Source organism: Melopsittacus undulatus, chromosome 8, assembly GCF_012275295.1.
Source record: "Melopsittacus undulatus isolate bMelUnd1 chromosome 8, bMelUnd1.mat.Z, whole genome shotgun sequence".
Lineage (NCBI taxonomy): Eukaryota > Metazoa > Chordata > Aves > Psittaciformes > Psittaculidae > Melopsittacus > Melopsittacus undulatus.
Window position 1 is genome coordinate 11,416,742 of NC_047534.1, and position 23,490 is coordinate 11,440,231.

The 23,490-nt window shown below is 43.8% G+C and overlaps 1 protein-coding gene across 3 annotated transcripts; it reads right to left on the reverse strand.

Annotated features, from left to right (window-relative positions):
* Positions 1-1,609: 1,609 nt before the first annotated feature.
* Positions 1,610-18,612, reverse strand: MPG (N-methylpurine DNA glycosylase). Of its 3 annotated transcripts, none has more exons than XM_005152506.3 (6): positions 18,518-18,612; positions 16,771-16,924; positions 12,196-12,341; positions 11,353-11,586; positions 7,791-7,995; positions 1,610-2,124 (listed from the first exon to the last, which is right to left on the reverse strand). In XM_005152506.3, exons 4-6 carry the CDS (start codon positions 11,572-11,574, stop codon positions 1,706-1,708), a joined length of 846 nt encoding a protein of 281 aa, XP_005152563.2. In that variant the 5' UTR covers positions 11,575-11,586; positions 12,196-12,341; positions 16,771-16,924; positions 18,518-18,612; the 3' UTR covers positions 1,610-1,705. The 3 variants fall into 3 exon arrangements, with proteins under 3 accessions (XP_005152563.2, XP_030908059.2, XP_030908060.2); XM_031052199.2 differs by lacking the exon at positions 18,518-18,612 and adding an exon at positions 18,277-18,493; XM_031052200.2 differs by lacking the exon at positions 18,518-18,612 and adding an exon at positions 18,080-18,252.
* Between the last annotated feature and the right edge of the window lie 4,878 nt (positions 18,613-23,490).

Genomic DNA, 23,490 nt, shown 5'->3' on the forward strand with positions numbered 1-23,490 from the left:
CAGCCTGTGTGTTTGTGGGTTTCAGGGTTTCCAGGTTTTTTGAGGGCTGGGGAGCTTGTTGAGCAGGATGGAAATCAGCTGGCCAGGCTGCCAGTACATGGCACCAGCTGGTGCTAAGGGCACTCAGACTTGTCCCCTGAGGCTTGTTTTCTTCCTTTATTTCCCTCCCTGCAAGCATGGCTGTGGCTGCAGAGAACCGGACTGGGCCCCTGGCCTGCATTAAAGCTGTCCAGCTGAAAAACAAGATACAGGTTAGTACATAGCCATGTTTCCTGATCTAGTTCAGGACTGCTCCTCCAGCCCTCCTGGGGCTACAGGAGGGGACAGCTCTGTTTCTGAGGACAGAAGGAGCTTATGCCAGCTCACCCCTGGCCTGTGCAAGGCCCCTGTTCCCTGGAGCTGCTCAGTGCTTTGTGCTAGTACCCAGGGAAAGGGCAGGAGGGAGACCTTTACCTCCATGGTGGTGGCTTCCAGGGGTGTATGTTGTTAAAAAATTGTCAGGCTCCTCCTGAAGACCTTCCCTTATACCACACACACACACGCTGGAGCTCTTCCCAGTTGCAGGTTCTCAGAACAGCTTAACCCACAAACTGGGTGAAACTGTGAGCTTTATGTAACTTATCTTCCACCAGTGAGGTGTTGGGGGAGCCAGGTGGCCACAGTGCACCACATACCTGATGACAGCTGCTTACAGTCCTTTCAGTGGGTCTTCCCCTGCAGCTGCAAGAGGGATGTTACAGAAGAGCAAAAGCAATATCCAGCCTAGAAAATCCGATCGACCAGCCCACAGTAACTGCATTTCAAGTTGAGCTCCTGCAATCAGCATAACAAGGGCTCTTCAGAAGGCACCAGACAAGGTATTTTTCATGTGATGGGACAAGGGTTTTGAAAATCTTGCCTGTGAATTCCAAGCTGAGGGAGGGTGGGGATGTAGGGGTGACCCTGTCACCTTTCAACTTCCCAGTGTGGCTGCAGGTTCTGCGCTGAATTGTAGAGGTTTTCCCTGCCCTGTACCTCATGGCAGGCTACAATAGTGATGCTTTCTGTGTTGTGGTTCACACAGTGGTAAGTTTTCCATTGAACTGGTTTCAAAAGCAGCTGGGAAAACAAACAAAACCCATTCTTGTTCTCTAGGCTGGATGTTATAGACTGGTATAGGTTCGAATGGGTTGCTGGAGGTCTTCTGTCCAAAACTCTGCCCAAAGAAAATGTGTTAGGTCAGGTCACTCAGGAGCTTGTCTGGTGAAGGTTCAAATGTCTCACAGCTCCTCTGGGCCCCTGTTCCAGTGTTTGCCCATTCTCATGGTGAAATTTTTTTCCATACAGCTAATGAGAATTTCCTGTTTTCCGGCTTGTGCCCATTGCCCTTCATCCTGTCTGACAAAAGCCTGGCTCTGTCTTCTCTACACCCTCTCACTAGGTAGTTGTAGACAACAGTATGATCTCTCCTTTACCTCCTCTCCTCCTAGCTCTTTTGCCATTCATCCACCTTAATTAAGCAGTTATTTGGGTACAAGAGAAGGTGGCCTTCGACATCCCAAACCAACCTCAGTTCTGGCTGGCAGACATAGGCCAGCCTGCCCCACACATAAAATTCCACCTTGCCACATTCATTGTAATGAAGTACATTTATTGTTTAAAAACCTCCAGGCAACTCTGTCTGCCATAGCTGCTGCCACAACACAGCTGTGATACAGAGCACGGCTCAAGTCCTGCTTGGTGGCACACTTGCAAGACCAGAAAGCTGCCCCATTGCTGCCATCTCTCTCTCCATTTTCTTGTCTACAACACTCACAAATTTGTTTCCTTGTAAATAAAACCTGAGGGGTTTCTGGGTCCACTCTCCCCTGTTGCCAATACCAATCCTCGCTGTGGCTACCACATCCTGCTCCCCTGGTAGGTCAGGTCCAGGTATCATCCAGATGGCAGCATCTTGTGTCAGGTCCCTTTGGTCAAAAGTCTTATCAATCCCAAATGCCTGGCAGAGCTTGGAGGGCCCATTACACAGCTGCCAGTCCTTCAGCAGCTTTGTGGGTCCTTTCCTTGAAGCACTACGCATCTCTCTCATCGCATCTAATCCCTGCAGAGGTTCCAGAGAGCGAAGCAAGACTGCAGCCCCTTCCCCTGTGTGGAACAAGAACCACGTATCAGTACAGGGTTGTTAAGAACATCTCAGCTTTCAGCCCCACAGGCAGCAGGAGCACTTCAGCTCTGGAGCCTGCAGCACCCAACCACAGGGTCTGTCCTTCCCTTGGGCAGCTTCACATCAAGCACCAGGCCCTGGAGTCAGTGCTCTCCCTTCCCTCTTCTGATTCAGTTCCCATGGCTCTGTGTCCTTTACTCATGAGTGCTGACTTGCTCTTCCCCAACCCTATTTCTCGATGTGATTAAGTTTAGCTGCTGCTCCAAGGCTTGCCAGAGGGTAAGAGGTGTTTCTTATGTCAGCACAATGTTCAGGAAAAATACACATATGGTTCAGTTTTGGCGTAGCTATCCAAAGCTGCTCCCAGACCCAGTGGATTTATAATAAACTCTGATTATAAGAACTCCACTAAAAAAAGGAGAGGGGAACGGGTCTGGATGCTGCCAGCTGAAAGAGGCAGCTTGCAGAGATAGACTGGACAAAGAGAAACCTGTGAAGGAGCTGCAGGCATGGGGAGCAGCCCCTGTATGTGCATGCCCTCGCTGCAGGTGTTCCCAATTCAAACATCCTCATGGAGGGATGACCACAGCTTTGGGTAACTGCATAGCCATGACTAAGAGTGAGCTGAACCCCTGTGCCAAGGAAGCTCTCGCAAGATGGGAACCTGTGGCAGGATGGGGCTGCAGAGTCTAGCTGTGGAATGCATGGCTCTGAAAGCATCACTTCAGCAGAGAAGCCCTTCCTGTGACAAGAAGTGAAGAAAACTGACAGGTTCTCTTCTCAAAGATGGTTTGCTGCTCTATCGGGAGTCTTGGGAAACTCCAGCCCCTACCAGCTGCCCTCCCTGATTTTGGTGACAGTGAAGGAAACATGCAGCCCTGAGCACAGCCATTCCCCTGCCATGAGCATCTCCAGTCTAAGTGGGATATAAGCACTTCCTTAATATTTTCCACTGGACATCAGGGAAGGTCTTCTCATGATCTGGAGTGGGTGAGGAGAGCGGCTGGTGCAGCGGCCTGAGCACTGCCCCACACAGCACCGCTTGTGCTGGGGCCACCCGCAGCACTCCTGCCAGCATCTGCATGCTCCATGATGCTGCTCCAAACAATCCTCTCTCCCGTCTCAAACATCTGGAGATGTGCTCAGGCCTGGCAAGAGCTTTTTTTGTAGGCACTGACAGATCCTAAGGACTGTGATTTCCAAAACCAGGATCCCTCATGTTTTGTCAACTCCCACACTAAATTACCCTCCTGGGCTCCCAGCTGAGCCTGTCGACTGAGGGCCTGATTCCTGGCTTTGTGAGGTGTGTCTGTTGCCCCAAACCTGCCCCAAGCCCCCCCTGCCCTCAGTACATCTCAGCGAAGTCAACACACTTCTATCCAACAGCTGTCAGCAATCTGTTCCCAGGCACTCCCTTCTCTGAGGAAGGGGATTGATGCTAATCTGGCAGCCAAAAGCTGCTTCCCTGTTCTACAGTGATTTAGAGCTCAAAGGTCACTTTAGATTTTTAAGAACATGCTCCATGTCCTAATTCTGCTTTTCATCCATGCATAAAGAAACATCCTTCGCATCAGGATGCTGCTTCACTTGCCAGGAACAACTGTGGGATTCTGAGCAATCCTTTAATTACTGTACTTGCTTTCATCCCTCACAAATGCAAGTGGAAACCGTGGTTACACTTGAATTGAACTGCGGCCTTGGGAGTTTATGTGAAGAGAGACAAGCACTCAGAGAAACTGCAGGTGCTCCCAGAGCCCTGGCAGGGAATATGCAGCATTTCTGTCTCTGCATTTACACTAGGTAGTTTTTGCACTCTATTTGCAACACAGACACCACGCTCTGCCCAGTCAGTCCCCGAACGTGACAGCAACACCACAAGAGCTTTGGGGAGATGTGGAGACAGCAGACAAGTGAAGAGTGCAGGGATGCCATGATGAGCTACTGCCTTCTCTGCTCCCATCTGTCCCCACACCCCCAGGCTCATGTTTGGGTCCTTCTGAGCATATTTGCATATCAGAAGTTTTATTTTAGCTACCAAAGAGCAGCTTCCTTCCGACTCAGCTCCTGCCTGCCAGAATACTTCAGCTGCCTCCCTCCCTCCCACAGCCTGCAGCAGTTTGCTCTCGGGGTTATCTGGCTTCAGCATCTGCCTGACACAGATATGTCCGCTGACACGCCATCAGCAGCAGTGCCAGTCCAGAGATGCAGAGTATCTACCACCCATGCTGAAGAGTCACTCCATATAATGAGTAGCATTCAGAGCTAAAAGCTGGGATCTAACAACAATGCCAAGGCAAATTCCCTCCCTGAGCAGCTAGAAATCATAAACCAATAGGGAAGTCCCACACCCCCACAGCGCAGCCTGCTGCTGCTTCCCTGGACTGGCTCCAGCTCCCATTCTTGGAAACAACTTCTGGCCACTGGAGGGAAGAAAGTTTTCTCTCCACCCATCTGACTCTCGCTGCTCCCAAAACACTTCCTTCAAAGTCCTAATCTAAGATCTGCAAGACAGGGGGAAGACCACACAGTGTGACACTGGGCCAGGGTAAAGCATCACTGGGATCTTGATTTTACAAGCTGTTCATTCAGATCTGGCAGCAAAATGTACACCTTGGCAAATTCCAGAGAAATCACAGCAAAGTCAGACTGTCATATAGGCCTCAGATCCTGAGCTGATTAAAGACCATAATGATTAAAGTCAGTGTTAAACTGTTTTTCAAACAAAAGTCTGCTGCAGCAGTCCAATTCATGCTGCTTGCCGGGTCCCAGCAGTGTGTGTCTGGGACTGCCCTGTGCAGCATCTGTTCCAAGAAGGTAGGCACAGACACCAGGGACAGCACAGCACTCTGATCTCTGTCCAGCCAAAGGGCAGCTGCCTCCATTAAGTTGGCAGCTCCAGATCAGCTCCATGGTCACTCAGTTCAAGAGTCTGAGAAGCAGCAGTACAGTCACTGCCAATACTGATGATGTTATATTTGTTCTCTGAACTGCTTGCCTTCCTCCCACAAGGATCCTGTAATTTAAGCAGCAAAAGCACTTGCCTACACTTCAAACTAGATAGTTTAATCTAAGCCAGCTGAGTTGTTTGTGATTATTACTCAGTGCTAACTTCACTAAACCCCCTAAGCCCATCCTAGATTTGTTAAATCTCTGTGCTTGCTCCAACTGTCTCCAGAAATCCATGCTTTGTTAAAAATTGGTGTACGACTGCATGAGTATTTTGATGCAAGCCACCCGATGGCCAAACAGAAACATCTTTCAAGATCCATTTGGAAAAATCTGTGTAACTGATTTCTCCTGAAATCAACCTCAGGTTTTCCCCTAATTCTCACATCATTCAACATGAACTTTGCTAATATGCATCCAGGTCAAAACTGAAATGGCTTAAGACAGGGTCAATTTGTGTGTATGAAGACATCAGGAAACCCCCAAGATCTTTCCTTTTCCCTTCTTCACTACTCCACTTTGCTGTGGCAATGCCATACAGTACTGTCAGATGTAAACCCCAACTACCTGTATAAAGCAAGTTGCTCTGCTGTTGTATGTGCATGTCTAGACTTGTTCTGCTCCGCCCCTCCATCTACAGAAACCTATAACAGAACTGGAAGAGATTCAGGGACAGGAAACCAGGATCAAAGTTATGGACTGGCTCTTGGAGCAAAAGCCTAAGGACAGAATAACTGAGTAAAAACCTTCACCTTGTAAGACAAGTTGAGGGGAAAATATGAAACATTCTAGGAGATCACAGGAAGCAGAAGATAACACATTAACTCCTGGTGCTCTGCAACTTTGCACAGCCAAAATCCAAGAAAAGAAGTTTCCTGGTCAGTCACTCAGGTTTTCACAGCATTCCTAGGGAATTGTTGCTATAGGAGCATGATCTGTGCTGCTAAGAAGGACCAAGCTATGCCACAACAAGGTTTTTTGGTTATGCCAGTGTTTCCATGCGTTTTGTGCACAGCCACAGCCAGGCTCAAAACAAAGTTTCCAAGATCTGTCCCATATCCAAAGAATGAAACGTTTTTGCCTTTGACCCAGGTGCATAAGTGCCACCACAAAAGACAAACTCCTCAGACTAAATGACAGGACAGGCTTCTTCTCCACCTATACTAAGGTGAGAAAAGCATCTTGTGTACAATTTCTCCCCAGATTCTTTCTCTGAGCACATCTGCACATACCCCGAAGGAGTACATCCTGCTTATGTAGATGCATCTATGACAGACAGCACGCACAGCCATGCTGCTTACCTCAGCGTGTTCCTGACAAAGCTGGTAGTGACAGCTGTGCTTGGTGTCAACATAGCTGCATGTATGGCAGGCTAATGGAGAATAAGTTTATAACAAAAAAGTCCCAACTAAATCCATCACAACAGCGAGCTCTGATTTGCTAGAAAGCTAAACATAGGTACGTAAGGGAAAAATTCCCGGAGTATAAATTTCAAACAATTTTTTTTAGAATTCGAAGGCTAAGCATCTTTTTTTAATAAAAATTATTATTCCTAGTATTTCAAGTACTAAGAGACCCATCCTGAGTAACAAACCATTCTGCTTTCATTATCTGAACAGATTTGGCAGGGACAATGTAATGAAACCCACATGTGTTCATCCACCAGACTCCAGACCTCCATTTAGGAAGACAGGCTCTTCCCCCACACTGTAACCTGGCCCTGTGTTTCTGCTTGGCCCTTGTCCAAAGGCCAAAACCTGAGGATTAACTGTCCCAGTTACAACATTTGCTTTCCACTTCGAAATACATGAGCAGTGGGTTTTCTTAAGCTGTATCTTTGAAATGACAAAAAAGAAATTACTGTTGAATTTTTTTCCTAACAAAATGAGTATTTATCCAAGAAATAGCTGCCACTGTTTTACAGCGTCCCATTAATGAGTAACTTTATTGCAAGGCAAACACTGTAATTCTTACAGGAAAGAAAAAACCCCAAGTTTTAGAAGTAACACTTGCATGTTAACAGAGGCTGAGTAAGGAGAGAGTCTCAGTAAGTTCTAAAATAATTTGATTAGGCGTTGATTATATTGAGAGTAATAAAAGATGGAAGATTCTGTAACAGTCTGCGTATTTTGATTTGTTTTAAGAAACAACAAAGCAGCTAAAACACTCCTACACTCTTTGCTTAAGCTTAGGACATCTCAGTCTTCTTTGTTTTCCCCAGCTTCTGAAGATAAATGTAGGAGACAGAAGAGTTTCTTATCATGACAACAGACACCAAGATTTAGGCTGCCATTAAGACTTCAAATTCTCCATCACCACTTTCAAGGAACAGAGTTTACTGAACCACCCAATTGAGACAGCAGTCCAGGTCATTGAAACTAAAAGCTCCATCCTATCAAGATTCTCCTCCAGACCTTCCTGTCTTTGAACAGCTCACAGCTGGGACCAAAACCCCACCAGGCTAGCTGCTGTGCAGCTGGAGATGGGCCCTGCTTGTAATATCCAAAGTTAATACACTGTCTGTCCACAGTTACGTGCTGTTCCCAACAGCAAAATCCAGGTCCTAAGGGAAGAAGATGACAGCAAGTCCCCGAGTTCACAGAGCCCATAGGGAGCTCACAAGTGACAGCAACATGGCAGATGTAGCCTGAAACATCAATCCTAGCCTGTAGGTATTAAAACTCTTTCAGCCTCAACTTACCTTGACTGGAAACGTTCACACAGAAATGAATCCCATAGATCTGATACACGTACAGAGTTCCTGGTTTCATGAACATTGCTGCATTTCGTTGAGTCTGCTTCCCACCTTTTGAATGGGAAGCTTCATCTTCCCCACCCAGATAAGCTTCTGTTTCAACAATCCTCCCCCAGAGTTCTCTGCCATCAGGAAGTTTGCGAACTAAAATCTGAAAGAGAGGTCAGAGTGCATCAGTTAGCAACCCCCTGTGCAAAATAACCAGAGCACACAAGCTGGGGAAACAAAGAAATTGGAAAAAAAGGACTTGATAGTACTGCATCCTCTCCAGCAAGCAGCTCAGTCTGTAAGCTAACAGCTTCTGCTGGCCAGGCCACAGCCCAGTCCAAGAAGTTCCTACCTGTCATTAACTCCATGAAACGCCTGGAGTGTCTAGATGTGGCAGTATCATAAAGAATCAGTTTATGGTCCTATGTACAGTGAAGCCCACAGAGTTGATTTGTGGTTATTTTGGTTATTTTCTCTGTTCTCCACCGCAATCCACCAGGTTTAAGGCAAAAAAGCACCACCAATATCAATCTTGAAGCATTATAAATATATTCTTTAGATCAGGAGAAGCATGAGAGTAGCACAATTAAATAACTGCTATGATTAGATAGTCTCTCTCCACAGAGATGGTTCAAACAAGTCCTATTCCCTAACCACAGAGATAATCACGACCAGAGTGAGTACTGATGCTATTTCTGTATTTTCTGCACCGCGGAGAGGGGCAGTACGGGAGAGTTGGGAATTGGCTTCAGGCAGGCAACAACAGATCCTTGTTATTACAGTGTGTTCCTTGCTGCTGGTACCTCCTTAAATAAAACAAAGCAGATGGAGGGTAAAAACCGCGACATTGAAAATATTCTCTGTAAAAAGAAAACAATCACTAAACTTCATACAAAGGTTTTTGTGGTTTGACCTATTTTACTCATGTTTCAGAAATTCTGCAGTATAGTCTAATTTAGGCAACAGCTATCAGTTCCATTCTACGATATTCAGCACTTCCATATTGGAAAACCAGCCATTGAAAAAAATGACTTTCAAGAAACAAAGCTCAATTCCTAACAGATGTTTGTGCTGGATTGCTAATGCAATTACTGACCAAATGCAGTATGGATGCTCCAGCAGTCAGTCTCAAATGTTGCAACTCTGGTCTCTCATCAATACCCTGCAGCGCTTCTCACATTGTTGAAAATAATCAGTTTTATTATTTTTATGAAAAATGCACTGGTGTTTTGCAATTGCCTGTAAACACACCAAAAGCACACCCATGTGGCCACACTGCTCTTTCACTGTGATGAAATACAGTGGTTAAGTTACAATTATGAAAGCATTCAGGCATTTCCGTGAGTCTTCAGACACACCAAATATTCACAGTTAAAGAATGGTGATCATTTACAATGCTTCACAGTAAACTATTTTATAGAGGCTTTTATTTTGCACTGAGGATGTATCTTGCTGTTATGACTGTTTGTTTTGAGAGGCCATTTACTGCATGTATGTTTTGGTTTGGTTTTTTTTGTTCCCAAGAACTGAAGTATCAGATTTAAGGTTAAGCAATTACTATATCAAGCACCTCCAAAATCTGGCAGAATTATGATAACAAAACATTAAAATACCATTATTGTTTTAATTCTAAGAAAATGAGAGAATATAATCAGTCGTGGGAGACTGGGGGTTATACTTTAAGAAAATCTAAAGTTAAGATAGAAATTGACTGGCATGTAATTCTAGGCCTAAATAGGAAAAATACAGAATTAGCACTAAAACATCTGCCCAGGGTAACTGCATGGCATAAGGGTGTCAGAGTCATTAAGACGACAAAAACATGCATCAGTACTGGGAGACTTCAGGTACCCTCATATAGACCAAATAAATATCACAGTAGGACAGGACACAAATGATGGTTTTTCAGACAGCATCAAATGCTTTGCAGAGTGAGCAACTGGGGATCTCACAAAAGAAGACTAAACTCTCAAACTTATCCAGAGTAAAATGCAAAGTCTTTTCCAAAGACTTATCCCTGAAAACAACTTTTCATGACCATGAAGTTCAGTGTCCTTCCACAAGCATCAAGGTCCAAAAATAATCTGTCAGAGTTCTGCTCACCAGCAAAAAGGGGAAATTACGTAAAGTGAGGAAACTTGTTAGGAAGAACTTGGAAGAGGCAGCCAAAGGTCAAAGCTGGAAAGGCAAACCTCTAGCAGGATGTCTATAAAGACAGCAAACACACATGACATATCAGAGAGAGGTTAAGACAGACCAAAAAACCCCAGCAGGGTTAAAGAGCAGAGCAAAGGCATCAATTACAAGCAAGACAATATCCTTAGAAAATAAAGTGCTAGACACAGCAAGAGAGGCCAAACCCAACAGTTTGTGGAACAAATTCCTAGAGTTATCTAAACCAATGAGAACCCAGAGGGTCTGTTCACCCTACCGACAATAAAGTTATATAAAAAAAGACTCGAGAAGATAAGACCAGAACAGCGAAACTAAAAACACATTTTGCAATTGTATCTAGGAAGTCCCAGACTGGAACATTTTGTAGGGAAAACACTGGAGGAATTCCCTCCCATGGAAACAGTGGGAGAGTTTTTTGAAGGACTCGTTAATCAGAAGAGAGACATTTCATCTACCCCGCTCTCATTTCCAAAGGCTTTCAATAAGTTCAGAGATTCCTCAAAGCTTCTAGAATGGGATAAGGGAGAAGGTCCTCTCATGAACCAGTAATGTCTTTAAAACTCAGAAACAAAAGGTAGGAACAACAGGTTTTGGAGTGAAGATTGTTTAACTGTGGGACTGTACAGTCGTAAACATCTCCATGCTCAGGCCTGTGCTGCCTCACATGGTTGTAATAACCTCAGAGGGGTGATCATCAGAGAGCTCACCATGTGTACTGACAATGTCGAGCTACTCAGAACAGCAGAAATGAAAGCAGGTATTATGAGAGACAACTTTCAAAGCATACAGGGCAGCAGGAAAGAAAGTACTAAGCAGTCTGCTGAACTTGCAGATAACAATAAAATACTGAAGTACACTATGACAGTGGATACTGGTCAAGAAAGGCTGAGGACCTGCCATGCTATTAGCATCACAAGATAGTAAAAAGGAGGCAGAGAAGATGTTGCTGACTGCAGAGCATTACTTTACACTGAGCTAAGCAAGAGCCAAAAACAAATAAAGGAATACTTGAAAGGACAATAATGGGCCCAAAACAACCTTCAAACCATAAACAGCAAAGAACATTTCAGTAAACCAGAAAAAAAGGGAGGAAAAATCCACAGAAACTAATTTTGAAATGCAACAGTAAATGAAACCTGTAAAGTTACTCCTCTGACTCCATCCAAAATAGACTGGGCTACTAGTCTTTAAATTCCACTGCATTTAACAAGAGAAGGAATGAGAGCCGTATTCCTAAAATAGGAAAGTCTTGGAGTCAAATGATGGAAAAAGAATTTTATCCTGTTACACTAAGTTATTAGCTAGCACATGCTCCAGTACAGTAATCACAGCGTTCATGCCTTACCTGTCCCAGAAAGGACTTGGCCAGGTTAACACAGGGCTGGTTGAAAAAATCTGCTTCTAGATGGGAAGAATTTTTTTCCTTTGATGCAAAATATTTGCTGTTTTTTGGAGAAGAATCACCATCAGGTTTAGTGTTCAGGTTCCCCAAGGCATCAAAGGAAGGGAGGCTGGAGTCACTTTGGAGAGCGCTTAACTGAGCCACCAGCTTTCGTTTCCTTGGCATAGTTCTAGAAAACTGATATAATAAAGAATATAAAACTTATTTAAAAGTAACTCATTTCCACAAACTTATTTTTACACATCTCTCCACAACAATGCATCTGAAAGCTATAGCTCATTGGACAATCTAGGCAAATTACAGAAGCAGGCGACAGATTTAGCTGTGTCTACATCAGGTTAGGCAAATATTGGGATCTACTGATAAGCAAACAGAAAACTGCTGTTTGAGTATTCATCTTTGAAGGACTGCAGATAAAAAGCAATTCTGCTTCACTTAGCAGTAAAAATAATTTGGCTGTTAGGTTAGGAAATTCAGAAACTGAAAACAAGGATGAACCAATACTAAGTACTTTTTACCTACAACTAATGTGATCTGTTAGACAGCAAAAAAATAGGAAACAACCACCTCAAAAATTGTGCAGACCTACGAAGTCCACAAAATCATGCATCAATCATTTTAAGCAGTAACATAGCTGGAGTAGAATCTAAAACTCCACAGGACACAGAACATTTGAATTGGGAGATACCCTATTTACAGTCACAGTGACAAACTCTTTTCTCATGCTGTAAAAATCTCCCTGTTAAAACATCCACAAACAGAAATTAAGCTTTAAATTCAGCCTACCAGAAAGATGAAGAGTAGTCTGTTCCAGTCAACAGTGTGTATCTGAGGAACCCACGTAACCTGCAATTGTTCTTCTAGGTTTGTCACCAATTTACTATGCAAGCTTCAAAAAGTTAATGTTTCTTTTTCTGTGCCAGTCTTTGTACCTGTCAAACAGGAACAAACATTTATTCACTGTATAAAGTACTCTGAAATAGACTAAGATGTTGGAGCTGGAGATGATGATACAAACAGTGCCTCATTAGCTCAAACTCAAGAACAATTTGCAGTTTTCTATTTGTCTAGCAAAAGATTATCTCCCAGCTCGGGTGTTGCTGGAGATGCTCTTTATTTTTCCTGTACAAAAGGTTATGAAAACAATATGGAATGTACTTTTCCTATACTGAATACACAAAAAAGCTGAAGCCAAACTTTTAGAATTCCCCCATTGGCACTAGATTTGGAAAGTGACTCTTACAAGAGAATACAAAGACACCAGGTTTTAGAAGATGCCTCATCAGTTCTGAAATTCAACCACATGTAGATATATGGCAAAAAGTAAAGGTTGAACATCATACATAATTAGAAATGGAGAAAGAATGCTACACACAGCTGAACCTGCAAGGAAGTATATACATAGTTACATAGCTGTTAGCACTCATTTTTCACCAGATCATCAACTTTTAAACATTATTATAAAAACTTTCACCATCAAAACCAATCTTTATCTTGTTTCTGATGTTTTTCACAAAGAAAGCTCCACCAGCAATACTTTCCTTGAACTACACTGAAACAAATTCAGCATTGCTGCACTCAGGATCCCCAGTGCCAATTCCAGTGTTACACTTCACTTCAGAAGAATCCAGACATAAACATATAAAAATAGGCAGCAAAAAAACCCAATCACATAGGCATGACTGGCAGAGAGATGGCATGTTTTTTTTCTAAATGTCTGTTTCTTTACTGCACTAATTCAGTGATGTCAGAGACTTGCCATAGAATGGCCAGCTCTGTGCCAGGTATTCTGCTCTGAACTGTGCTTTCACCTAGTGGGAATTCTTAAAGGTTTTGTCCTAAGTTACCAGCCTGCCTCAGACAGAATTGCCTGGTGGCCTTCACAAACCAGAGCCCTGCCTAAGAAAAAGGGTGCAAATAGGAAAAAAGGTTGCAGGAAGGCAGGGATGGAGAAGGAACACTTCTCTGTATCAGACTGACCCTCTGAAAGACCCGTTCAAGGGAGTCCTTCACACTGAAGACAGTACCTCCAGACTTCTCTGACGGTATTAACTAGAACTTCCAGTTCATCAGCTGCACATAAAGACATGCTGAAAACATGGCCAATTTGAGTGAAGCATTAACTCATTTGGTAATTTGTGCTCTTATGGAATGTGACATCAGAAACAGGACCTGAGTTGCCTGGCACAGACTGCATTCCCAGTTAAGTAATTCTTAAAAGCTGCAGGTGCTCCCATGTAAATGTTATACTGGCAGCCTTAGGGTACCTGTGATTTCGTTGCTATAGGCTGATCCTAGACAGATCTCAGCATCTTCAACTCTCATTAGAAACAGCAGTAGGAAACTGCCTTATAGTCATGAGAAATGGGTCACATACAGAAATGTGACTGCTTTAAAAGCAAAAACATGGAATAAGGGGACTGCAGTAGAAAAGGAATAGTCTACCCTTTGTCTCTCTGCTTGTTCATACCAAAATATGAAACATAGAACTTTATGTCTCAAAGCCTACCCACACTTTCTAAAAAGGATGCTTCTTGTATATACAAATCCTTCTCACCTATGAAAAAGCATGCTGTAGAAGACAGCACATATAAGGTGACCAAGCCTCATGTATTTGGGAAGCAAGAGACATGATCTCTTAATGTGAAAATCCACAGACAAAACTCTGCAACTTCATTTCTATCTAGATTTTCTTGCTTGGATAGTAAACAAATTCTACTTCTGTGCCTCAAACAGGAACCAGGTGTGGGTTTAATCACTTTTTACTAATCTTCTTGTAACCAAACTAGATACAAGTTGTTAAGCACATGTGTGTGCACATGCACAAAAAAAAGTATGGAAGTCAGAAAAGGCAGATCAAGAGCTGAATACGTCTGCACAAGTGCCTGAAGTGTTCAAAACTGCTGGGGTAGTCCCAGGCAAGTGTTCAGGGACCCTGAAAGCCAGAATCAGAGAGACACTGAAAGCCAGAATCAGAGAGACACTGAAAATCCATATAAAATGCAACTCGGTTGCAGATACACCCTGTAGTCAAGGTACAACAGAGTCTACACAGGCTTCTTTAATACTTCTAGTAAGACTACGCTTGTAGGTGTTTCCCTATGTACTTAATGAGCTTTCACTAAAAAGTGGCAAGAAAAAAAATCCCACCTGTAATTTACATGTACTTTTGGCTCACATACCTGCAGCTGGGAAGTTTTCCTCACACACATATATCTCCTGATAGCATGATGAAGAAATATACATAAGAACTCATTGCCAGCTCTGGAGAGGCAATTCCTCATACTAATTCCCAGTTGTACAGATTATATGTGCGAATGTACAAATGGTCAGTGCTGGGTCAGACCAAAGGATGCCTCTTTATCCTGCTCTCCAGCACAGGTCAGAATCAGTAGCTGATGGAACAACAAAATGAGCACGCAGTGCTTCCCCAGCACATCCTCCACATCTCTCAACCATGATCCTCTGAACCAGGCAGTCCCTGTGTACTTTGTGAGCTTATGCAGTCTTCCCTGAGCCTGTGTAAAACTATCAAACTGGACTTTATCGATGAAGAAAGCATCACAGAATTAGTCATTATGGCTCAAAAAACTCATTTTGTGTGTGAAGTCAGGACTGCTCTCCACCCACATGAATCAGTTTACATTTGCAATTCATCTTCCTCAGCCATGTTCCACCTTAAATAATGTAAAGCCAGCTCACATCCTCTTTCCTATCTTTGTACCCACTGTTTATGACAGGGAACTCCCTTATTATGTCAAGGGCTGTTCAGGTGAGGGCTCCTGTTTAAAAGCTTCCCACAATCTGAGTACAGACTGTAAGCCAGACCTCTCAACATGCTTATTTAGACATTTACTGCACGACTTTCCATTACAAAAGCCACACTGGCTTTTCTCCCACCATACAATATTTATGCAGGTGTCCAATACTTTTACCTTGCTGTATTTTCTACTAATTCAAACGTCTAGGTCTGCAGTCCACAGATATCCCCTAGAACTCTCTTTAAAAAGTAGTGATACATCTGCTGCTGAGACCATCATTAGCAGCACTTTCCCTAAAGGCTTCATCTGGTTTGGCAACTTCTGCCTCGCCATTGTCTATTAATTCTATAACCTCTTACACAGACATTTCATTTTAAGTCAGATCCCTGAATTCTCAGCAAAAAGGATTTCCAGCCATCTTTCCTGTCTAGTCTAACCTATTAGTAACCAGAAGTGAGTTCAGTCCTGGAAAACAGTGTGGAGTGCTGGAGAAACAGGCAAAAAAAAAACCAACTTGAAAAAAAGAGTGCCGGTAGGAGCTAATATACCATAACCATAAATACTAAGTCAATCTCTCCCCCAACAGACTTGGACAGTATGTGCAATTCTACTAATATCTCAAAAGTGTGACAAAAATAATGTTTTTATTCACCGTATTGAGTGCTTGTAAGTACATTACAAGTATTGTAATGCTTGTACATACTGGGGATGTAATTTCCTGCAAGATGTCCTTCCAATTCCACTCCTCACTCCTACTGCCTGCCGGACATCTTGAGCTTTTTGGAATGAATCTTACCCATTCTTTTGTAAAGAACAAGGAAGATAACAATGGGGGAGAGTGATGGAAAGTCATGAAAAATCCAAAAAGCCTTCCCAGCAAAATTATGCTCCATTTTGGTTGATTCTCTTAAATAATTTTCTTTTGTTCTGTTTCCCCCCCACCAACATTTTAGCTGCTATTTTTAACTGAGTGCCAAACATGCATATTAAATGAAAGCAAACAAATAAAATACTAACAATGGATGTTAGCTAGCTCAGTCTCCTGAGATTTGAGTTAATCAAGCCAGCATTTAACCAAGGCAGCACTTAGAGAAGCCACAAACACTGATCAGGAAATGGACGTATAGACTCAAAAACATCTGCAGTTCAGGTTTTTTCTTTATATCTACATTATTTGTAGCAATGTACATTGTGTGTATTGAGCTCATCATTCAAGAGCTGTAAGTTGTACTCTTTCCTACCTCTGTGATGGCGGTGAAATCACTCCTGGTTTGTAGAAGATACTGAAAGAGCTATATAAGCAGATAAAGAACTAGTTGAACTCCAGTCTTAGGTACCCATCTTAAAAAATTACCCAAGAAAACACATTCCTTCCTCAAATCTTAATATTGCATGAGAAATAATTTAGTTTTGGCATGGGGGTTTGACTCAATGACCAGAGATGTTTCACCAAAGCCTTCATTAGTGCACTGACAAGAAAGAAAACTTGTGACTTGTGCTCAAACATCTGAACAAGATCCACAAAAAGAGTTCCTGTTGAAGCACCAGTAACTTAAAGACCAAGAAGAGAAACACAAACAACAAAGACATAAAAATTTACCTGAAAGAGGATGTTGGAGTTGCTCCCTCCATGAGCACTGAAGGAGAAGGTTCTCACACCTCTTCCTGAGAAGTCAGCCCTAGGCTCAGAGGAATAAACTGCTCCACACACAGTTGTACAAAGGACTGTGTGAAGTCCAATGAGAAGTCTTTAACTTAAAGAAAAAGAACAGTTAATTTCAGGCCAAGGTACTCAAAGAAAGGCCTCAGTACTCAAGCTCTGCACAAAGAACCTATTGCTCCTAAAAAAAACGTGGGGGGAATCCCAGCCACACTTTGTAATCAGTCATGAGATGGGCTCCTAATAGCTAAGGTGTTGCTCAAGGTGATTAAATTGGGACTGACTCAATGCACATCCTATGAGCCTCTCTCCTTAGTGAGAAAGTCTCTTTTCTTTCAGAGGGAAGGCTTATCCTACATTTAACAATTCAGGATTAATCTGTATAGTATATGCCTGTTACAAAGTATTGGTGTCCACTTTGCATTGCATTACCAGACACCATGTAACAGTTATAGGAAGAAAACAGAACACTGGATCAGAGCTTCAACAGAGGATGTCCTGCAGAGATACAAGTGTAAATGCAGGTAAAGAGAAATAACTGATGTAATGTCCACCAGGAAAGCAAAGGACATTTTCAAAATACTGGAATAAAGCCTTCAGACCCTATATAAGCAAAGAAGCATCTGAGGAGAGGATAATTTCCCACACAGCTTTGCCTAATACACTGTATGTAACAATAGTTTGCGAATGGCAAGTGAGACAGAAGACTTCTGATGGTACAACAGGAAACAAAAGCAAAAGTCTCTTCTATAAAAAGATGCTTCCAGGAAACCATCCGATTGCTGATAACTGTATAAGCTGTGAAAATCTGCGTCAGACACTTATTTGAACCAGCGGAACACAGAGGTGCTCCTGTTGTGCCGTAACAGCCTTGTTTCTAAGGTGGCCATCTCATTTAGAAAATACTCAGGTTTTTAGAACAGGTTTGCAGCACACTTCTGTGGACTTGGTATTTTTCCTCCGTATAGGGCCCAAACCATACCACTTATGTTACACATCTGTACAGCAGCTGCTCCTGGAGGACTCAACTGTGAAATTACTCTTCCCCCAAAATCTCTAGAGCATGTATTACCAGTTTCATAATCTGTTTACTTAATCACATCTAAAAATGCCAAAGGAAGCTCTCTGCAGAAGAGACACGAGAGTGAGCAGGACACAGGTCAAACTGTAGTTATACACCTTATCTACCCAGGTGATCACAACCTTCAGTCCCCACACCTGAAATGGATTCAGAAAACGGGAGTATTACCTTTCCCTTAGCACTGATTGCATAGCCTTTGTAGTATCTTTAGTTCATAACATACACTAGAGGCATGGGTTTCCAGTGTTAGAAGGGGTCATTTCCATGCACAGGTGTGTACCACAGCAGTAAGTAGTACCGACAGCTACAAAGGCAGTGCAAGACCCCTCACAGCTCTTCCTGCTAGATACATGGAAAGCACTTACGGATTTTGCAGTGAAACCTTTGTATGCAAAACCGGTTACGGTGGCACTAAGTGCAGCCCACAAGTACATCACTATTCAGAACAGCAGCTCGTGCTTTTAAAGGGCGCCAGGCCGCCGAGCTGCAGCGGCGGGGAACAGGAGCGGCCTTTCCGAGAGCGGCGGGCCCAGGCCTCGGAACCTCCCGTCAGCAGCCGGAGCCGCCTCACCTCAGCCCGCCCAGGCCCGGCCCCCGCACACGCACCTGCCGGGGCTGCCGGCCGTTTCCGCACCTCGGCCGGCCGCGGCCTGGGAGGGCAGCACGCAGGCCTTGACCGGAAGCCGGGAGCTGTCGTGTGGGGCGTGCCCGGCGCGGCGTGCGGGGAGGCGGGCCCGAGGCTGGAGGCGCCGGTGGGGCTGCGCGGCGGCTGTGGGGAGTGGAGGTGGGAGGTTGAGGTGGCACCTCAGCTGTAGATGGCGATGGTCCGCAGGCAGAGTGATTTACAGCCCTTCCTCTGAGCGCGCATGGTGACACTCGGTTTCTGGAGCACAGAAATCTGTACGCTGTGTTTGAACTCTGGTTTTCAGCATCCACCCTCGCGCTCCGTGCTGTTTCCTATTAATCCTACTCAGAAAAATAAAGGGGTGAATATAGATTCTGGTGAATACGAATGGTCACAAGCTGGCTTTGCAGAAAGCTGCATTAATTATTCCCTCAGTTCCCTGTGTAAGAAGTATTTGCCCTGTGGAAAAAGAACTTGGCTTCAGCTTTCAACCACATGGAACATGTGGTCAAAACGGGCCAGAATACCATTTTCTTTACATCTTTGTGGAGACATGAAGTTAGGGCTGTTGATTCACAAACAAATGTTTGCACGAAGGGTACAAGTGAAAGTCTGATGGATTTATTCCCGTTAGTATAATAAAATACTGATTAACACCAGCGAGGACAGCGCTAGCCAGAAGCCAGCAATGCAGGGAAGGAGCACCTGGTGTCTACCCCGTTCATGAATCTGCTAGGATGAAGGATAAATTACTGACTGAAATTTGAGCAGCTCTGGAGGTGCAGGTAAGTGTACAAGTGGCTAAGAGTGTTCTTATGGAGGCAGAAATGGGGACTGACACACCAGTGTGAGCTCAAATGTGAGTAAGCTGGGTAAAACCTTTGACATTCCCGTACACTCTGAATTGAAGCCAGAATTCCCAAGTTTTTCTCCTCTGATTAATAAGATGTAAAAAAAATCCCCAACCCGCCTGTGAATGGAGCAAATTCAGAGTTTGTTACACAATAGTAATTTTTTTAGGCTGTGAAGAAACACCTAATGTACTTTGGAACCCAAAGCAACACCAAGAATGTACTGACAAGCCCTTAAATCATTGTTGTAAAGCATGGTAACACTGTAGCTGTGTAAAAAAAGAGAAATGGAAGGAAACATGAATGTATTTTAAAGTTATTGAAACTTCAGTTGGAGGTATCTGAATTATTTTTTAGTTTATATGGACAAAGGCCCACAAGAGTTAGGATACCCTGGAGAGATGCTACCTGCAGGCTGCATAAATGCCTTTAACTCCAGTCTGCAACCAGCTGTTTGTGTTACAAGCAAAGACAACAAGGGAAGTTGTTAGAAATCATTAACAATGTTGACTGAGTGTCTCTGAAAGAGCATCTTGGACTTCCTGACTTGCATGGTTCACATCCCAGCTTTAATGTGGTATTAATATAAGAGAGGAAGACCAAGAAAGTGCACGGAAAGGAAGATCTAACCAACCATCAAACGGCCTTTCAGCAAACTCTGAAAGTTAAAGGAGAAACCAAGCAAGAATGAGAGATGTGGGAAGGATTTCCTGGGGTCAGGCTAGTTCAGCTCCACAGACTTTCTCCTGTGGGAGTCTGCAGGACAGCCACTGTCAGGAATGCTGGCTTCTTTGACAGCAGATCTATTTCATGCCCAAAGGAAGTATTTAAAGCCTTTAGCACCTGAGGAATGTGAATTGCTCTGAGCGACAGCTTAAGCTATGTTCTTCATTTGTCCAATAACTTTACTGTTACAGCATCAACACCTAAAATAGCCTCCTGTAAAAGCTGTTTGGGAAGATCAAAGTTTCACAAAAACTGCACAAAAACTTTTCTCCTGTTATTTTTTTTTTATTATTTTTAATGTGAGAGGAGTGACTTGGAATCCATGCTTAGGAAATCTGGCTTTTGGAGTCCCTGGGCTCTGTGGCACAATGCATGCATACAGTGCTCTGGGCTTTTCTTGGAGCAGAAACCGTGTTTGCAGAGTGGTTCCCTACAGCTTCCAGGATACACAGACTGCTGACTCTCCATCATTCTACAGTGAGGACAGCAGATCAGCATGGGAGCAGGAGAAAGCCAAAGGGGAAGATTCTCAGCTTTTCTCTGGGTAAGAGAGCAAACCAAGCTTCAGTGGTATCCAGCTGGACAGAGATGTGGAGCTTCCCACTGACAGCCATTGACCAGCCACTTCACATGGCCACACTGCTCTTACCAACATTTCCAAGACAGCTGCAGTGTTTCATGAGCCAACTACTGAAGAATTCCCGGGATGAAAGCGCTCCAAACAGCACAGGGTTTTATGACATCCACTCCTGGCCTCTCCTGACATCCAGTATTGGCTGCTGCTTCCTACTTATCCTCAACTGCGGGTGTCTTATTTGGAGCTATTTCCAATCAGTGTCTGTTGGAGGTGCACACAACCCTCAAATTAGCACCAGAACTAACCAGCTACTAGGAGGGAGAGGTGCTCACAGCTGCTTTGGGATCTCCCACACCCAAGCTGAGACACAGATCAAATGTCTAGTTCTGTGAACCAAGCCCATTCATCTCATTATGTAAGCAGATGTTTATGTTTTATTCTGAATCTGGTGACATCCATGGTGGACATCCATGGTGAATACCATTCCACCCACTTTACACTCAGGGTGAAAAAAATCTGACCAAGTGCACTGCATGTAATAGGAAAACACAGTAAATTAACAGACCTCCTGGGAGCCTCAGCTCTGGACCAGAGAGGGCAGGCAAGTCCTATTTATTAACATATGAATGGATTCTACTGAGGGTTTTTTCTTGGGTTTTTGTTCTGTGACAAGACAGAAATGCTTGGCTGCACAAGATTGCTCAGTGCAGAGAAACAAACATGGAAACTGAGAGGGCAGGGCAGGCTGTTGGCTGCTGGGCTCTGGTCACTATGTCTGGAGGGTTGATAGCTTACAAGGTATCCCCAGTGAAGCTGGTTTTGGTGGTGCCATAAGATCAGCCATGCCTGGGAGTCTCTCCCCTAGTTGCATGGGACAGGAGCAGTGGGAATCTGGAGACTGAGAGCAAGGGCTCAGCTGAACTAGTAGGAGGCTGGGAGGCAGGAGATGGAGGTGCCCAATCAATCAGCCAAGGTTTTTAAGCATGGTAGTTTCTTTTTTGGAAGGTGTTAGTGGCAGTTTATTCAGTATTTTCTAAATCAAGAGGAGTTGTACTGCAGGCATGCCTTAAAGATCGGTCAGAACAGAAAAATGGTATACGTGAGAGTGACAGGGGTTTGTGTGTACATATATGTATGTATGTGTACACATATGACTCTACATATGTACACATATGCATGTATGTAAAGTCAGAGCATTGCAAGCCTAAGAGCTGTTAGCCATGTCCAGCACAGCCTCTCTGCTGAGAGTACTCAGAATGTGCTGGATGCAGGGGAAAACCCAATTCAAGAAATTCCACTGGCTCTTTGCCCCCAGCTTATTCTTGCCTCTCTCCTTCAGAGTGATCTTCCCCCTGCTGCAGCAGCTGTGCTTAAACTAGCTCCCTGTACTGATTGAGATTAACATTTCTCCCATGTGCTGGTGTTACCACATCCATACCCTCTAGATGGAACAGCAGATCACCTTTGACATGTATAGCCTAGAGCAGTAAGAGGAGAAACAGGCGCAAATGAGGTGCATCAGCAAAGCTGAGGTCAGGGTAACACACTGAGGAATAACTGTTTTTCTGCATCCTGTGCAATGTCAGCATGCTAGCTGCTAGCATTTGTTCAGATAAGCTCCACCAATGTCTCATACCAGATGAAAAATGTTCAAATTAGGATGCAGTTGAGCTGATGATAATTTGCTTTTACAGGAGTCATTCTGTGTCCTTTGTAAATATAGAAGAGCTGCTGCAAGGGAACTTTTAAAGGTTGTGCTTGTATTGTACGAGTGTACTGGAATAAAGACTGGTCACCTACTCACTAGCTCCCCTGGGAAAACAGCATTTTCCAAGGGAGACCAGAAATTATGTACTGAGTGGGCCCCAATCACTCTCTTAGAGGCTCATTACAAAGCACGGCATGGGGAGGGTGAACGAAGACTGAAAAGGAAAGAAAGTGGCCCAGAAAGTGACAGGATCAAAAAGAAAGAGACAATTCACACATAGACTGAGTAGCTTATTTCCATAGGACACTCTGGATACTAAAATGTTGTGGGGGTTCAAGAACCTTTTGAAGGAATACCAGGAAGAAAAGCCTTAAAAAAAGACACACCATCTCTAACTCAGGAAGTCCCTGAGCCACAAACCAGTGGGTCTGGTGGAGTATTTAAGAGGAATATGACTGTATACTTGACTTGTTTTTATATGGTCTGTAAGCTTTTGCAACTGGCCGCTGTTGGAGGTAGATATCTCTGCTCAGGGGATCTGTTATCTGACTCATCCAGCTCTTAGAGACATTCTGCAGGAGTCACAATTGTTTTGCTTATCCTGCTTAGCTGATCTCTTCTAGTAAATCTAAATTCATCCAGGCAATGCCCAGAAGGTGAAAGAAAATGTACAAAGAGCAAAAAGGCCCCAAATGGTCAGTGAAACAAGACTGCTCACCCAGACCCTTTTGGTTGCTATCACAGACATCCAGATTTAGGAAACATATGGGTGTGGGCATATTTGGAGTCATTGACCACAGGCATGACATAGCACTGGTTACTAAAACTGACCTGGAGTTGTTTGCCTTGCAGGATATGGTAAGGAGGCTTGGATTGAATATCATTGACTAAGGTCACAAGAGTTAAGCTTGAAATAGCAGAACTTGAGAACATTTGGGATGTAAACAGGTGACTGGAGGGAGTATGTCACAAGCTTTTTGCAAGGGATAATCATTGACCAGAACTATTGGCACGTAGGGCCCAATCTGAGAAAGGCTTTACTGCCTGTGGAACAATGCTGCCAACAAAAAGATTAGCTCTGCATTCACTGCA

Coding starts and splice junctions, on each gene's coding strand:
- MPG (XM_005152506.3), bottom strand. CDS start 11,574: ATGCCAAGGAAACGAAAGCTGGTGGCTCAGTTAAGCGCTCTCCAAAGT. Junction 7,996..11,352: donor CCAAGTCCTTTCTGGGACAG/GTAAGGCATGAA, acceptor CCTCTCTTTCAG/ATTTTAGTTCGCAAACTTCC. Junction 2,125..7,790: donor TGTGAACGTTTCCAGTCAAG/GTAAGTTGAGGC, acceptor TGTTCCACACAG/GGGAAGGGGCTGCAGTCTTG.